The sequence below is a fragment of the Zonotrichia leucophrys genome, chromosome 8, assembly GCF_028769735.1.
Source record: "Zonotrichia leucophrys gambelii isolate GWCS_2022_RI chromosome 8, RI_Zleu_2.0, whole genome shotgun sequence".
NCBI classification, from domain to species: Eukaryota; Metazoa; Chordata; class Aves; order Passeriformes; family Passerellidae; genus Zonotrichia; species Zonotrichia leucophrys.
Genome location: NC_088178.1, coordinates 12,080,090 through 12,098,315, shown reverse-complemented (window position 1 = coordinate 12,098,315; position 18,226 = coordinate 12,080,090). Strand labels below are relative to the sequence as shown.

Here is an 18,226-nt window from a genome sequence, read left to right as displayed (position 1 = left end):
CTGCCCATAGACAGCAGACATTTTTGAAAGAAGGGTGTTTATCTTTTAGTACTCCTTGTTTAAGTGGCAGAATATTCTTCAGAGTATGACTAAGACTGCATCTAAACTGCTGGGAAGCTGGGATGGAAATTTCGCAAAATTACTTGCATGAGATTCCTGAGGTTTCCCAACTTCATCCAGGAAAAGAACAAGACTGATTTTTCTCACATAAATGCAAGACTGACCTTCAGTTAAACCAAGATACGCAATAGTCACAAAAAGCCCAGAAATATGAGATTAAAGAAAATGTGTTCAAATTTCAGAATAGTCTCTTTCACAGCATTTTACTTCTGTGTATGCTTTATCTAGCCTGCACTAAAATTACCATCATGTGAGGAAGAGCACTCTTCTTCCTCAGCAGAAGTAACAAACAGAGCAAAACCTACCCTGGCATAGCTTTACAACTGCATGCAGATAGAGACATTATTTCCCCCTTTAATCTTAGAAGCAAAGAGTAGTAGTGTTTGTGGTGATGACAAACTCCCAAATTTAGGTCAGGGGATGAAATAGCTGCAAGGATGGCTGGTAGATCACACTGCAGTTATGCTCCTCTAAAAAGGAACTGCTGCTGGTTGCCATGAATGCTACACACATACATATATATATATATGTTACACATATATGTGTGTAAAGCAGCTGACTCTAGGCTATCATGGAAATTTATTTCCTAAGCAATTTCTTTATGACAAGAGAGTAGGAATACAAACAGCAACTATTTGCAGATTTATGTGCTCAACTCATGGATTTTGACATAAAGTTTTGGGGGTTTTGGCATTTTTTATTGTTGAGCAAGAGAGTGATAATACAAGAGAACAGGAACAAAATGTGTTCTTAACCAACTTGCTGTTTCAAAACAATGCTGGGAAGATGCTGACATACCAGTATGTATCATTTGTACAGCAAAACTGCTGAGAGCAACTCAGAGCACCCATTCACCTACAGCACTGTATGTGCTCCCTGGGTTCCTTGGCAAGAGGTCCTGGTTCCAGTCTGCAGCTTTCTCCAGGGGCAGAGGACACTGAACCCCCATGATGGATTGGTTCACAAGCCCTGGGTTTGTGCTGGTGTCCTCTTGTTTCACCCAGCTGGGCTCTTGGTTAATAGAGTTGATGAGGTGGAAGCCACTGAAGAGGTGTTACACCAATAACACAGGGAAGCACTGGAGTTCATGGGATGAGACTGAAATAGTCACAAAACTTCAGTCTAGAACAGATGCACAAGTGAGAATTTTCAAACAGGAAAGGAGCAGAAGAGGTGCTTTCTGTAACTAATACTGAACAAGAAGTGAAAATTTCTCTTTTACTCAATGCTTATTTATTAAAACCAGAATATTTTACCTTGCCTTACAGCAAAGCTTCTTGGAACTTTCCATGATGAGCAAATCTATGTTTTCATGGGCTTTTGATGATATTGGTGATTTATGCATGGCTGATCCTAAATTGCCATTTGCAACAAGCTGGAAAAGGATATGGCTGCAAAGCACTGCAGGGCAATTGTAGGAGAGATATAGTCCATCATCACATGCTCCTTTGTAGGGCTGAATTCTGTATCCTGTGTGATCTGATGGTCTCATTAACCTTTAGTACAGGTCTTTGCACTTAAAAGAATGTTAAGGCAATCTTAAACTCTTTCTGGGGATACTGATTTACCTGCATATGCTTTTCAATCAAGGATACTGTAAGGGAAGTCCTAAATGTGGTTATCAAATACACTCCTCTGGGAAATGGAAAATATTTTTCAGTCAACTTACTTGGAAAATCCAGGTCAGGCTTTGTAAATACCAAAGACTTCCAGAGACCAGCCAACTGCTTTCCACTTCCTTTCCACAGGAAATTTTTGCTGACATGTTGAACAATGACTATTTAGATGAAGTTATTAATAAACAGGCAATTAAAAATTACTGTTCTAGGTGCAGTAAAAGTCTCTGCTGAGTGTGCTTCTATGGTTAAAAAAAATCAGCTAGCAGGAGTCACAGACACTTTCAACTGATGCAAGAGCAGAAGAGATGGCTCTGTCTTCATCATGATAGTCACCACCTCTGCCTTGGCTGCACCAACCTAACTAAACACAAGGTGATATAGCAATTGGATCAATTCAGGATCTGATCCAATCAAAACTGACCCAAAAGAACAGAAAAAAGGGAGGGCTGGATGAGAAATTAGTTTTCTGTAAGGAGTAGACCCTTTTTTTGGCTTACTATGGGTGATTGGGAGTGGAAACTATGGATATCAGCCAGACCATGTCAGCTTAAGACAACAATATCCCCAAAATATTGCAATGTGAGGACTGAGATGCAGAATAATCCAAGAAATATTATAGCTCCTTTAAGGTAAGTAAATGATGAAGCTTCCTTTGGAATAGAAAGTATCACACTGACATGTGTTTATGAAAGGTGACACTGCACTAGAGGTTTTAGAAAGCATGACCGATTATTCAGAAACAAGAGGACAAAAAGGAGAAGCATTTTAAACCTATCAAAGGAAATACCCTTCACAAAGTGTCTTATTAAACTGTGCAACTCTTTTCCACAGGAAGTAATTGGGAGAGCACTTAAAAAGGAGTCATGAAATGACTGGACTTCTAGACTTATGACTATGCCATGTTTTGGAAGACAGACTGAGTCCTATGCCTGCATTTAGGCAATATGTATCAGGTGAAAAAAAACCTCACCTTAATACTACAGAAGCAGCTGGTCCTAAATCTGTCTTCAGGGATTTTTCTTACATCCTCCTGTGAAACTTTGGTTGCTGCTTATTGCTTATTATCAGTATCTGCTTGAATAGCTTTCATCTGACCTTATATGGGAATTATATTGCTCCTTATCAAAAAACAATGGTATCTCATGGAATCCTCTGTCATGCATAGTTACAGAAAAATTTAGGCAGCGATGATCACAGGAGATCATCAAGTCCAGTGTTTCACTGAAAGCAGGGCAAACTTTACAGTTAGATTACACTGATCATGGTCTTTTTCACCTGAATTGTAAAAACCCCCAAGGGCAGAGGTCCTACAGGTGCTGAGGTCCTGCTTTGGCTGCTCAACCACCCTCAGCATGCATTTGTTGCTCACATACAACTGGAACTTCCCTTGTCACATGTTTTGGCCATATCCCCTTGTCTTTTTACCATTCACCTCTGAGAAGGAACTGGCTCTGTGTTCTCCCTAATCTCTGATGACTGCAGGGATATTGAAAAGTATCTTCTATCAGTCCAGAAACACACTTCTCGCTTCTAAGATGCATTTTTTTACCTAGCATCAGTACTTAGACATATCTGCATCTTAAAAACTTCAAACTGCAAAACAGATTAAATGGCACAGAAAAGTAGGACTGCATTTACCACAAAATTTCTCATACTTTGTCTTTTAAACTTGTCATGAGTGTATTTTTTGAAAAAGTCTTGCTTTAACTCAGTCTATTTGTGACCTCTTGAATGTTTGGAAATCAAATTATCAAGAATTAGGTTGGCCAAGCAGATTAAATAAAATTTAAGATACTTCTTTGTACAATTTGTGTTTGGGCCATAATCTCAGGGTGACCTAGAAGGTGCACTGCACTACATTCCTTTAGACTGCAGACTTCTGTCTCTTTCCATCCCCAGGATGGCTCTTTTAAGACACTCAAAAAACAGGCTTTCAAGATGTCTGTTCTTGACAGTTCAACTGCAGGAAAGATAACTGAAAAGAGGTATTCATCTTTTAAGTACAGGCAAGGATGTTAATCTGGTGGTTCAGAACTGACAGTTTTTCTTTTCAAGTGTCACAGACTTGAGCTCTGATTACACACTCTTCAGAGGCTCCAACAAAAGAATCTCTTGTTTCATCTGTGCTTCATGCTATTGGCCTATTGTTTCACATATTCATTTTGATAAATCGTACAAAATGCTACCTTGAAATTAAATTTTTGTCATTAACAGTGGAAACAATACTTATGTAAACAATCTTTTACAAAATTCTAGAAGTTTTTAAAAATGTTCTACCAATTCAGTAAGATTGCACATATTTCTTACCTGTTTTAGTCTTTACCATGTTTTATTATTACTCTTGTTTAAATAAGAGTAGGACAATTAACAATGCATCAGCAATTCATTAATACTCTCTGGTCCAGATTTCTACATACCGAAAACATTAGTCTCTCCTCTAATCTCAGTAACCCACCTCAAATTTTTTCCCAGAGTTTTTGTGGAAAGGATTGGAAAGGCTTTCATTTTGTTTGCAAAGAACTAAAGCAGGTGTGGTGGCTGGTCTTGCTCCTGCTAGTCCTGAACATAGCTGTCACAGCCATCCCCTGCTCCGTTGCATTTGAATATTGAATATCTAAGTAAGAGTTCTTCAAATATGAAATTAATTGATTACTCACCTGTACCATGTTAAATACAGTAATTGGCAATATAAATTGTATGCAGAATTACCTCTTAATAGGTCTTGAACATTCAGCTCTCCAGCTAGGTTGCGGGATCCCTGCCAAATCCCTCTCTCCTGCTGTTGACAGCTTGTGGCAATGCTGTGCAGAGTTCTTCACACTACATTCTCTGGTGTTCCAGACATTATCTAGAAATCTAGATAGCTCAGTGTTGAAAGATGGCTCAAGCCTTCTCTCACTTTCTTCCATTTTGAAAAGAGCACAAACTAAAACAGTGTAAGGCAGAAATTTCAAAAGCTCCCAAACATACCACCATAAGATCTCAAACTCAGCAAAGCAGTGCTTCTTCTCTTGAAAACAAAGATGTTGTGCATGCTATGGATTTACATAATTTCAAGCGACAAAAACCAACCCCCTTGCAAGTTGCTAAGTGCAGTGAAGAAACCTCTGACTCAGGAAACTCCTGAGCTTCAAAGGAGCTGGAGGCTGGGAGTGCATTTAGAGAGCATATTACCATGCTTGTTGATTTTACAGCATTTTTAGGCATTCCATTTTACCTGCTGCTAGTTAAAAGCCTCAGCTTGACATACTGTGGTCATTCTCATGCCTCTGCATCATAATGAACATCATTTCCCTTTCACTGAGTCTTTCTACAATTATCTTGTTACCATCTTAATTTGGTCTCATTCAAAAATTATGTATATGCTTCCATAAAAGACTGCAGAAACCTTGTGGGTGATTCAGCAGTAATCTCACACAGAATTTATCTGCTCTTCCCTATTAAATCAAGCCCAAGGCTGAACAGGTGCCTTGATCATAACTCACATCTACCCACCTGTCTCTCATTTTTGCAGCAAGAGGACTCTGCTAATTAAAAAGTACAACAACTTTTATAAAGTAGATTTTCATGTTTGAAGAAGAGAATATTGGAGGTTTACAGCTTCTCATTTTATTGAATTAACAGTGAGCTAGAGACAGGGAGGAAAACAGGAATAATCACACATTTAGTCTACAGGTAAAGTGCAATCTTCAACTGCTTGCTACCACAGACACTACTAAACAGAAAACAGAGGGTAGAATTAAGTCCTGATGAAAAGTTTATACATACAAAAAAAAAAGGGATATTTCAGTACATTTGTGTTTTGAACACAGAATTTTAGCCTAGCATATTACCTTTAGATGTGGAAATACAGTCTCCTGCATTCTTTTAATTTCTTTATCTGCTTCTACAGATATACCACTCTTTCAGCTGTCAGACGAAGCAAGCAGAGCCTGATTCTGCCATGTTCCTGCTCTTTACTTCCCTTCAGGCAACTTGGGAAAAGTGACTAATGCCAACATTGTCACAATTTCCCAAAAGAGATAATCTTTAATCAATACAAACAAAATCTTGCTATCTGCTCCATCCCTGCTCTGTTATCAGCACCAAGACAATTGTGATTATGAACTAGAACAAAAGCCTCAACAACAGTGTGGTGCTGGAACTTCATTTTCTTTGTAAGGAGGAAATTTTCTTTCCTTTTTACCAGAGCTTATCTACAAAATCTAAATTAGCTCACTAAAATATTTATTTCTGCATGGTTTTGAGATATGAGTGCCTAAATGATTATTCAACAGTGAAGAGTCATGCTTTCTTATCTCACTCAACTATTTTGATGCTTGGATATAAATGAAGGGACAGAATATCCAATTTTAATTGAACAGGAAATCAACAGAAAAATGGCAGGTATATTTTCAAAGTCATTTTGAAAACTGAATGCAATTGTGTTTTAACACTATTTTATATGTGTTCCTGATATTGAAACAAGCAAATGAATGCACCATTTGTGGTAATATTTTGTTGCTTGAGCACATTAGTTGAAAGCCAAGTAAATATCACAGCCCCATGCTCTGAAGTTCTCTAACTGCATGTTAGCAGTGTGCCAAAGGGTCAAGTGCTGTTTGCTGCCCTGTACACCAAGTGCCTGGAAATGTAAAAATCTAGTGTAATCCACCAGGTCTGACTAGCAAAGAGGCTCTGTGGCTCAACTGGTAACAGTGTCTCAAAGTTACATCACTGTAAAACTGATAGTCTCCATCACTGGAAATCTCCAATAAATATGAAAGAACAACATGAAGTATAACAGTTGGAAGTATGTGGGAGTGTTCAAGACATGACATCTGTGTTGGAACATCATATGCCACCATTTCTTTCAGCTGCTGAGAGCAGATGTCCCATATCTGCCTCTCATTCAAAAGGAAAGGAAAAATATTTAAGAGAAAAAACCAGCAGCCTTAGGACAGAACATTTTAGTTTTTGCAATCACACACAGCAAAGAGGATTACAGTGAAATGATCTTACTTTGACTTTCTTCATATGCTCCTGTCTCTTTTAACACATGGATATAGCATTTATTACTGCAATTAAAAAATAAGTAATTATTGTCCTCCTTTGAGTCACATAAGCACCAAGTCCCAGACCCCCCCATCACATCTATTTATAAAATATAATTTTTTGTTTTGAAAAAATATAAATCTTCAGATTTATATGTCCCAGATTTAAATCTTCAGATTTAAATGTCCCAATTCCTTTGCATTGCAAAAAGTAATAGGTGCCCTCAAAGGGTAAATTTTCAACCTGTCAAAAAAATGTTTCTCTTGTTTCATTTGCAATGAACCTTAAACATAGCAGAACCACTGAGAGGAACCAAGGACCTCATAAACAAGGGGAACTTCCCAGCCCTGCATCTCGCAGTCACATGTTTGGCCGTTCTGTGCACTTCAGCAGCACCAGAAGGACTCCTCAGGAGAGAATGGCAGAGGGACAGGCAGGAGATCCCCTGCTTTTGTACCTGGCAGGTACCCAGGTACTTGGAACAAAACACTGCTATGCTGAGATGCCTGGCAGCTAACAGCAAAGCACATTACTCTTTTCACAAGAATTTCCATATTTCTGGTAACATAACTTGCACCACTTTGGTGGCAAGATATGTAGCATGTGGATCCCAAAAGATTGCGAGGCTTAAAAACTGTTGAGCTTCAGAACAGACAAGGGAACATGAAAGTGAGTTCCCCTGATATAACCACTCCTCTCACTTCTTTCTTAAATGTGAAGTGGCCTTCAAACTGAGTATAATGTCAAAAATTCTGTCAGGTTTTGATTGCTAAACTGCATGGTCTAGGTAAAATTCAGACTGGTTGGTTTGACAAAGTTTTTTTGTCTCATGTTAAAAGATATGTGTAGTGCTGGAAGGGATTTAGAAAAAACTACAAGGATTATTTACTGCTGTAGAAAAGACCTGATAAATGTAGGCTTCCAACAGTCCTCTGTGTTTATTTTATCAAAGAAATAAGAGATTGATTACAGCATGCAATGATCATTTGGGTAGAACTGTGCAAAAGGACAGAAAAATTGGATTAGGAAGTAGGCCATGTATATATCACAGGCAGGGCACCCCTGATAACCAAGGACATTCGCAAACTCTCTGTGAGGCATTTACACATCAGATCCCTTACAGGGCAACACGTCTCCTTAAAGAAGTTATGTGGTCCAGCACAGCAGCAAGTCCATGGAGCTGAATGGCCTGCCCTGTTCATAGATACCAGATCATCACTTGGCCTTAAATAAATATCCTGATCAGCCTGCTAGTCCCTGAAAACAGGAGGAGCCTACCCCTTCAAATACAAGCCACCAGTGTTATCTCCAGCCTATAACAGCACCTCTCTCATGGGATATTAACTGTCCCCCTCAGTATACTTTAAAAATTATTTGAAAGCATTCTTGGAGACATTTAAAATATGTATCTTTTCCTCTTTGAGCCTTTCATGAAAGAATATATCCTGAACTGACTTCAGGGAGTGAGAATTTGCAATCACTCTTTAAAATCCAGACTCATACAAGTATTGCCCAGTGGTATTTTTGGGCTAAACTCCTGAAGAGGAAAAGACAAAGCTATGCTTGAGCAAAGATCAGACAGGGGAAAAATGCAAATCTATAACTTGTGAAGTGACTTTATAGAGAAAACCTGAGAGGATCTGTCAGCTCTTTGCTTTACAGACCACTTTCTTGATCATAAAGGCAGGCCCTGTGACAGGGATTCTTACCTAGACCTCCAGCCCTAGTCTTGCTGGGCTGGAGCTGCTGTTCATGGCTTTTTGCCAGGGCAGAGGCTCTGCAAGTCGCTTGATGAGAAACTGTGTAAGGAGAAGCAATATTCCTTCTGTAGTTTTAAATAAAAAGAGAAGTTATTTGACTGTGAACTTTAAACCTTCATAAGACAAGCTTGTACTGATAGCATTAAGTTCCCTGGAAAACACCGAGACAGCAGGACAGGAAATCCCCTGGCAAGACCCTTCTTTGTGATTTCACTGCTAGGAACTCACTGCCAACACAAGAGCAACCTCTCCTAAAATGGACACTAGAAATTCTTTCTATTCACTTAACGTTTCTGGGAGGAAAGCTGGCCCTGTTGAAATCCAGGGGCAACTTCTATTGACTTAAGTCACTTAGTACCTCAATTTTACCACAATTGAGGTCCTGAGAGGGCAGACAAGCCACGAGGACATATCTGTATCAGAAATACTGACAAAACCAACAGCTGAAAGAATACTGGAAACTAGAGGAGGAATTTCCAGTAAAGACTACTCAAGCACTAAAGCACTGTTGCAAGATGGCTCCAATTTCTCTCCCACCCATCTTTCATCTTTTCAGTTCACAGGAGGGGGAAAAACAGCACAGGAACTTTTATGCCCCTTCTGCAAGGTCTGGCCCAAGGCTGCTCAGAGTAGGAGTAAGAAGGCAAGGCATACCTTGGTGGGTCTCACCAGTAACCCACCCACCCCAGGATCCTACAGCAGTGAAAGACACTATTTCAGGATGTCATACACTGGCCCCTTTCTCTGGTATGTATCCTTAGGATTGCCCAGCATCAATGGCCACTGAATAAGGGGCGTTGTACAGTACATTTCTGTCCACTCTCTTTTGGGTTTTTTATGGGCCTTTAGCCCATTATTTTTTCCATTCTGCTTTTGAACCAATTGATACTGTTATCCCCCTGACCCTTCTGCAGCAGCTTCCAGTAGATTGACATTCACCCTGGGAAAAAATACTGTTCTATTATTTTTGTTGAAACACTTTCTCCTTAGCGTGCATATCCTGTAGTTCCGGAATTGCATGATTTAGCAAATAGTTTTGCATCTGTTGTTTGCTATCAACTGCTTTCACAATTTGGAAAACATCAATCAGAACGCCTCCTCCTTCAGCATTCTCTCTCCAAACTGGAAAGTCCCAGGCATTTTTATTTGCCCTGTTTTCCAGTCCTTCTTCTCTCTCTCTTTCCTAGCTATCCTTCCTGCAATACAGACACCAGAACCTCACTGATTAGGCAAAATGTGTGTGTACCAAAGTTTTGCACAGAGGAAAAAAATCATGCTTTCTGGTTTATTCACAAGACAGCACTGAGACAGGCCTGACATTATTCTGAATAAATATGCCTGGCACCACCTCCAAGAAATTTATGTCATGGGCCTGTCAAAGCTCTCCTCCTCCTCTGTCTTCAATCTTTTCTTCACCCTCCCACTGCATGCTCACATTCCTCCAAGCCAAGTCCACACTGCTCTCCCATTTTTCTGCTACACCCCCACTTTCCAAGCCTCCCTTTCCAATCTAGGTAGACATCCTGCATGAACTGATTTTCTGTGCACAAAACACTGCTGAACACACTATGAAAAAACATGGGAGATGTGCACCACTGCCACATGCCCGAGCCAGCACCCACATTTGCATTGCTGTTGGCAGCAGTTGTCACCATGTGTATAATGTAGACATATTCTTTTCACTTATCTCTGCTTGAGCTTCTTGTGTGCAAGTTTGGAGGGGCCAGGTCCCCAGACCTTCCTTGCCTAGCACAGTGGATCAGGCCATAGTGCATCAGGATGCATTTCAACATCTCAGCCACAGAGCCTGCACCTCCCACAGCTTTGCCTTTGGTGCTGAACATCAGCACCCAGATCAGTCAAAGCAGCACTGCTAGTCAGGAGAAGGGAGGTAAGGAGGAATACTATCAAATTCCACCTCTCCTTCCCTCCATCTTTGCCTCTGCACTGGAAGTTCACTATTTTCACAGCCATTTTGCCCGCTCTGGAAAGTGTGTGGTGAAAGAGGCGCCAACCAGAGTGAAGCATGCAGACAGTTCTCTGTTAAAAGGGAAATTGTCAAGCATGTGGTTTAGATTTTCACAGTGAGGAGCTTGGGAAGGGCATTTCTTCAGGCAACAACTCACCCACCATTGCTGAGGTGCACAGATTTTGCCTGTGCCCCTTCCTATGCCTCGAGGCTTCCGGCCTTGTTTGTCTTTCCCATGACATCCACAACTGCTGCTGCCAGGGACAATTTCCTTCCACAGTAATGTGTGTTCTGGCATAATCTTAAACAAGCATCACTAGGGGGATTTAGTCAAAGAAATCTACTGGTAGTTTTATTTTGCAGTGGAAATCTGTTAAGCATATTTACAATGCCCTTATATTTTACAAGAAAGGTCTGATTTGGCTCATCACAAAATAACGGAATTCTGACATTGACTGAGAATGATTAAAGCCAGCAAGAAAACCTTAGCAGTGCTAGAACTTACAGGATTATAACCCCAGACATTTTTTGAATAATATTTAAAATAAAATGTTTTGCAAATGAACCTCAAAGGCTTAAATTAGTTTAAATTTGTTAGAAATGCATAGCCCAGTGATTGTGTAACTTCATTGAAGGTATAGAGTTTACGGCAATATCAGTGAAAAGAGAATATTATCCAAACATTACCACAACCAGACAAATTATATTAAAAAACATTCATGCTGCAGAGTAATACAAAATAAAAATCACCTGATCAGCTCAAGCAATATTGATTTATATCTTTGAATTAACAAAATTTCTCTGTACAGTTGCAATAAGACTTCAGTTTTACAAACTGATATTTAGTTGAACATATTTATAACACAAATTATACACTATGTACAAACCTAGTTCTTCACAGAACCCTTTTTTCAGAATGCTTCAACACAGAAATGATTTACCAATTTCTAGGTCAGGATTCTAGCTCTTCCTTTAATTTAAATACCAAAACACTTATGAGAACATGAAAATAAGCCCATTTGCTATCACATGGTGCTGTTCTTAAGTCACTTGTGTGTTACCATATGTTACAGAAGAGTAGAACCAGTCACAGCAATAAATAAAAGTGCTTATTATCAACTAAACACTTATATTCACATAATCAAACTTTCAACCTGAGTGCTTTTACAAGACTGTAGGATCCATTGATCTTTGCTTGTCTTGACACGTAGATCAAAATGGCAGCTGCAGGAACTGCTACTGCTGCTACAGATGAGAATGCAATAATGAATGGGATCATCTGATCTGGTTCTTCCAATCTTGCTGAAAATGGAGACAAAAGGAGAAAAAAAGTGTAAATATTGTTTGAAACAGATACATGTGCATCACTGTAAAAGCAGTCTTACTAATGACTTTCATTTGTAACATATTTCTGTTTTCATGCACAAAGCATACTTTCTGAGTTTTCCTTAAAGTTTTTTTTTTTCTTTCTTCATATTACATACTTTAATTCCTAGCCACTATCTTGGTCTTGAATTTGCTATGCAAGTTCAAACCTATCTGATATCATCTATAATGAAGAATATCATGAAATTCACAAAGAACATAAGAGGAATACCACATGGAAACATTTGGGTACATTTCAACCTCCTGAAATTTATTCTTCAAGGGGAAGAGCATGTTTTAAAAGCTCAATATTTAGATTTTCTGTGAAACACAGTCTTCTCTGGATTAGTCTCATTGTCCAAGCATGTGGACAGAAATGCAGCCAGGAATCACCTTTTTGTGGCCCTATCCTTAAAGCTACCACACCAACTCAACTAAGCAAGACAATGACAGCCACAGGAGGTTAAAATACAGCTTATTCTGACCAGGCTGTTTGGTGTGATTTTGGGTGAGGGTTTTTTTTCAGGTTAACCACAGTACTGCCATGCAAGGATCAGCTATGAACTAGTTGTGCTCACCTTGATACAAATTTCACTAAAACATACAAAAAAAAATAGGTTTAAGGCAATAGACCCAGCTACCTACAACAGCTATCTCAATCTCTGTAATGTTGTTCCAACCTTTCTGAAAATATGGAGGAGTACATGCTTGTATAATTTTTGATGACACTGCAGAGTATAAAGTTTCCATTCACTGATGGCAGAATAATTTCTCCTGATGGGCTTTTTATCAGGACTGTCTCTGAGGGTATATGTGCTACATGTAACAGTGATATTTTCTACTTTTTTAACATTTTCTGATGGAAATACTAACACATTAATATTTTGGAGAGGAACTGAAAAGAAATTCAAGGTAGGATTTAGCAACAAACAGAAGCAGAACTGGTGAGGCATCAGCAGCTTTTACGTGCAAAATACAAGTCCAGTTAATGGGGCCACTGTAGTAGTTGAGCCCATAGCTTTAGACACTGCTCTGTCACCAGCTGTCCTTCCCCACTGAAGCCAACAGCAGCTGGCAAAAAGAACATTTTATCAACAGACAGAGTATGTTGCATAACTTTGACATTATATGGAGCCTCTTCTTCTCTTATTTCAAATCCAATGTTTATTTGTTTGAGTTCATGAAAGGGCACAGACCAACAAACCCAGAGGCTGATGCCCTCTTTCAACAGAAGAGAAACAGAAAAGGCAAAGGAAGGAGTCCTAGAACTGTATTTTTTTTTTTTTTCACAAGGTTCTGCAATTTTATATCCTGTTTTCAAAAGATGAAGTGGAAATACAAAAAAAATTTGAAGCAGCAATTATTTTATGCATCTGCTATTTTGGCAGAAGTTTTCATTAGCATTAAGACCCCATCACTTATGACGAGAACCTGTGCAACTCATGTCAGATTTTTTAAAGACAATTCATTCTTAATGAAACTGAAGATGTCACTCTGTGTAAAACAAATCCTAGTATGAACTCTGCACAGCAGTTATATTAACTAACCTTTGACACAAGTACTATGTGCTGAGACTGCTCCCGCAGTTCATTAACTGTATGTATGTGTATTTTCCTGCATCCCTTAGCTGAGCCTTGTCTGTGGTATATTTGCTATCTACTGTTTCAAGGGTTGTGAACCCATCACCAACTTTCTTTTACAGACTAGTCCTAAGAGATGTAACATCTGCAGATGTGCAAGGAATAGTAACACTTTGTCCTTGTTTCGCTTTGCTTGAAGGAGAAATCAAAAGCGTATTTTTTCGTGCAGCTATAAAAATAGTAAAGAACAGGGAAGAGAGCTGAATTGGTGGCAGAAGTGATCCCTAAGCAAGACACTGTTGCTATGCAATAGGCAGAAGCAGCAGAGCTAAAGCAGAGAAGTCTGATTATTATTGAAAATGAAACTTCGCTATCATTCCAGCTAAGTTGAGGAATCAGCATTTCTTGTAGCTTAAATGCAGCCTGTAAGAGCAGGAAACAGAGCTGAAGCTTAGGGAAGAAGCAAAGAGCTGGGATACAGTGCTTCCATAGAGCAGCTTCAGCATGTAGTCTCCTTGAGTCTTTCTTATGCAAAAATCCACTGATAGGCCTGCTTGGAAGGATATTTCCTTCCAGGCACTGCATATCCTCTTTACTTCATGCTTACACTTGGCAGTTGGGAGGACTGATGGATGCCCCACCGACTTAAGAACTTTTCATAATCTATCTGTATTAAGGCAGACTTCACACTTCATTGTTTAAAGCTTCCTAAATCACTTTGTGATATTAGGACCACCTTTTAACTCCACTGACATCAAAGACACAATTACCTCATTCTTCAAGAAGATCTGGACCTAAAATACATGAACCAAAAAAACTAGTTTTCCATCTTGTTCTACAAACCTTGAACATATAATTCCACAGCTTTTTCTTCCTTGCCATATTGATTATAAGCTTCACATTCATAAAGCCCCAGATCTTGACTTTTCAAGTTCTGTATAGTTATAGTTGCATTTTTAGAAATTTTCTCAAACTCCCCGGTGGCCTTCTTTTTCTTCCAGGAGATCACAGGAGCTGGATTACCAGAACTAGTACATTTCATTGTCACAGTTTCCCCTTCTTTAAGAGCAGCAGGGAAAACAGTGATCACTGTATTCTTTGGTCCATCTGAAAGGAAGAGGCCTACAGTTAATCATCACTGGATTATTTAGAGATGGATCCAACATGTCCTATTGGACACTAGACTGTCACCCTCCCAAAGCTAATTTCTTTTTCATTCCCAAAACAAAAGTAAAGCACATGGTATCAAGAGTTTCTGTACAAATTCTCCATAGCCCAGACATTCTAACCAAATACCTCTAACCATGTAGATCAGTTTCTCACTCATTCAGATCTCTACTAAAGACTGTCATCACATTAAAGATTTCATGACTTTGTTTTGTTCATCAGCACTGCTCCTTTCTCAGGGAAAAGCAGAGGAATGTGATGATTCTTTGCTCTCTCTTCATTTAATTTGATGATTATATTTATCACTGAAGAACTATTTTTAAATGACTGGGAAAACTTTACACATACTTACATTTCACATTAAGTGTGATTTCACTTTTACTGTTCCCATACTTATTTTCTGCTACACATTCATAGTCTCCTCCATTTTGGAACATCACAGATGGAAGAAAAATACTTCTGGCACTAGAAGTCCCTATGTCTGCATTGTCAGATTTTCTCCTTAGAATTATCTTGGGAGGAGGGTTGCTTTCAGCAGAACATTGTATGGAGACATTTTGCCCTTCCTGAACTGTTGTAGAAGGTTCAATGGAGAGTTTTGTAATGACTGGAGCACCTGCATGACAAAAGAAAAAGCTGTTAGAGTAATGCAAATGTTCTAAAGATGGAGAAGGTTTTAAGAAAGCATGAATTGCTTGCTCATGAATCTGTTTATTTTGGTTTTGACCCCAGACTCAATCTAAGACTTTTAGCTCTATCAAAACAGTAGCAATCAATCAATCAATCAATCAATCACAAAATATTACAACAATATTATTAAGTCCAAAACAGTTTTACCATTAAATGCCTATTAAATTTAATGCTAATGACTAAAACTACTAGTTCAAAGAAGGAGACTGTGATGTCCCTGTGAAACTGGTATGCACATTACATTTCACAGAAATAACAGTGTGTGTGTCCCCACCACTTTCTCAGACTCTTTTGCGACTTACAGTGTTGCATTGTGGGAAATGTACTGAACTGTGCATGCACAACAGCAGTACTGAGAGAATTAGCTGAAAATGAAATATAGAAAGAAAAACTACAGCACATGAGAACCAGCCTTAAATTGAAACTGAGTCCTGAATATGTAAAAAGGAAAGCCCCATATTTCCCTAATTTTCAGTGTTTCAGCATCCTCCAAGCTAACAGAGATCAGCCAGTTAGGTACTGGATAATACAAGTGAAACTCAAACAGACTTGTACCTTGTATAACAATGTTCACAGTTGCTTCCTCTGTTTTATTAGTTACCAGATTAATTGCTTCACAGATGTACCGTCCTGAATCATTGAAATGGACACGGGAAATAGAAAGAACATTGTTTTTTATCACATGTTGAATGCTTTCTTCAGCCAAATATTTACTCCAAACTATTTGTGCTGGTGGGTTACTCTGAGTCACACAAGTGAGGTTCAGAGAGTCTCCTGCCATTGGTGAGTTGCTTGGAGATGCAGTAATGACAGTATTTTGTGGACCAACTGTAAGAAAACAAAAGGAAGACAAGATCAGTGGTAAATGAAGAATGATATGCACATCTCTAACACTAGCTTTTCTAGAGACACACGTCACAGAATACCAAGAAAAAAAAAATGTATCCCAGTAGCACAGTGGGATCATTTTTCCAGAATTAGTAAGATGTTTTACTTGCACCTTTGAAAGCTGAACTAGCCAAAGCCCTTGTACAAAAATACTTACAATTTACATTAAGTTTCTGAGAAGATGTTCTTTCTTTGGGTTCAAAATCCATATCAGCAATTGGTAACCTGGCCACACAGGTAATCTCTTTCCCAGCATCTTCAGCCATGGGATGAAATGTATATGTCACAGTTTTGGTCTCTGTATTTGTGCTGTCATCGTACAAAAAATATTCCTCATGAAGAACCTGTCCATCTTTCTTTAGGAGAACTTCCAGGTGATGAGAAGGATATACATCAGGAATTTTACAGATGACAGGGGCTGGTTCTCCAGCAACTAAGGATGGGCTGATGTCAATGATAGGATCACTGGGGAAAGCTAAAAGAACAAAATCAATTTTTTTAGACTAGCAGAGAAGAACAGTAGGGTCAACATAAGAGCAAGATCCAGACACCAAATATCTTGATTTTAGAGGTGCTCAGAACATGACATTCTATCAACATTATTACGAGACATAACTTGATCTGAAGACCTACAGGTCCCTTATCAGCAGTACATATACTAACAGGAAGTTTTTTTGTACAATTGTTGAAACATGATCACAAAAGATTAGTAAGATTCAGCATGGCACCTAGGCAGTGATACAGCTGCTTAACTATAGGCATTGAGAGCAATCCATGCACTAGTGCGATCCTGTTTTCTGTGCTGGTAGGTTTGGACATCTGAATTATTCTCCTGCAAACTACAAAGGCATTGATTTTTATTTTCCCAGCTCTAGGAATGCATTCAAGCAGTGCACATTTGGCTTTTAAGAATTGCCAGAAACAAGACTAAATAATATTAGTACATACAATCTTCAATGCAGAAAGCAGAAAAGAGCTAAGAAAGTGTCCTGAACAGACATATAAAGGAATCTCAGAAGGAAGTATATGTTGAGCTATAACACTCATTATCCTAGAATTAAAAGTTAACTGGTAACCACAATATCTAAAACAATTATTGAGTTTTCTATCAAAATGTACTATTTAAAGAGAATTTTACATTTTTACTTACAGTAAAGTTCAACTTTGACACTCTTCTCCTTTTTCCCTCTCTCACCACATATGACAGTACAAAGATAAGAATGAGAATTCACAACACCAACTGGATTCATAGTCAATGTAGAATATGTCCTGTGGTTGCTGACTTTTCCTCCAAGGGGGCTGTCCATCTGGGTTCTCCAGGAAAAACTTGGTGATGCACAGCCAGTGGTATTGCATGTGAGTATGAGTGTGCCTCCAATCTGTGCCACAATTCTCTCAGCAGGTATAATTTCCATTTCAAAAGCTTTAACTGCAAAAGGGAAAACATACATCAATTCAGCAGCTTTCTCAGCTTTTATTTTCCTATTTCTTCTCAAGTTCTACTGTGAAATGAGGTCTTTATGCTTCTTTACTTTATGGTTGTGTGGAAGTTAAACTAATAAAGCTCATACAGTGGTTTACATATTCAAAACACCCCATAAACATTGCTATTTTTGTCAAAGACAATAAAGACTCAGATGACTGACAGTTCTCATGTATAAAATGGCACCAACCAAATTTAAATAAATGCATTGGCACAACTTATCTTTTTTGTCAGGTGGATCTGATTCTAAAACTTTGTAACAATTGAGGGGAGAGGTAGCAGGTAGATAGCAAAGACAACAGCAGAAACACTTTCAACAGGACATTTAGTACCAAACTTGCTTGCTACTGTCAGGAATGACAATAAAAAGTCAAGCATCCAGCAATGTACTGCAGTTGTCTCCTAGACTATCTTTTAGCAAACTCAATAGGAAAACGACTGAGTCATTGCAGAGCACAGAAAAGCTCAAAGTAAATGTCAAAAAAGCTTCCTGACATTTTGACAGGACTACTTAATTGACAGTTGTATTCACTGAAATGAAAAGGTAACTG

The 18,226-nt window shown here is 38.7% G+C and overlaps 1 protein-coding gene across 6 annotated transcripts in view; it reads right to left on the bottom strand.

Moving 5' to 3' along the window:
- Positions 1–5,337: 5,337 nt before the first annotated feature.
- The window catches only part of VCAM1 (vascular cell adhesion molecule 1), a 46,245-nt gene continuing 33,356 nt past the window's right edge, over positions 5,338–18,226 (bottom strand). For all 6 annotated transcript variants that reach the window (XM_064719260.1, XM_064719259.1, XM_064719258.1 and 3 more), the window contains 6 exons: positions 17,343–17,621; positions 16,350–16,667; positions 15,860–16,132; positions 14,967–15,230; positions 14,291–14,554; positions 5,338–11,804 (listed from right to left, as the gene is read on the bottom strand). In XM_064719260.1, the coding sequence (XP_064575330.1) occupies positions 11,644–11,804; positions 14,291–14,554; positions 14,967–15,230; positions 15,860–16,132; positions 16,350–16,667; positions 17,343–17,621 (1,559 nt within the window). In that variant the 3' untranslated portion in view covers positions 5,338–11,643. The remainder of the gene's footprint in view (positions 11,805–14,290; positions 14,555–14,966; positions 15,231–15,859; positions 16,133–16,349; positions 16,668–17,342; positions 17,622–18,226) is intronic.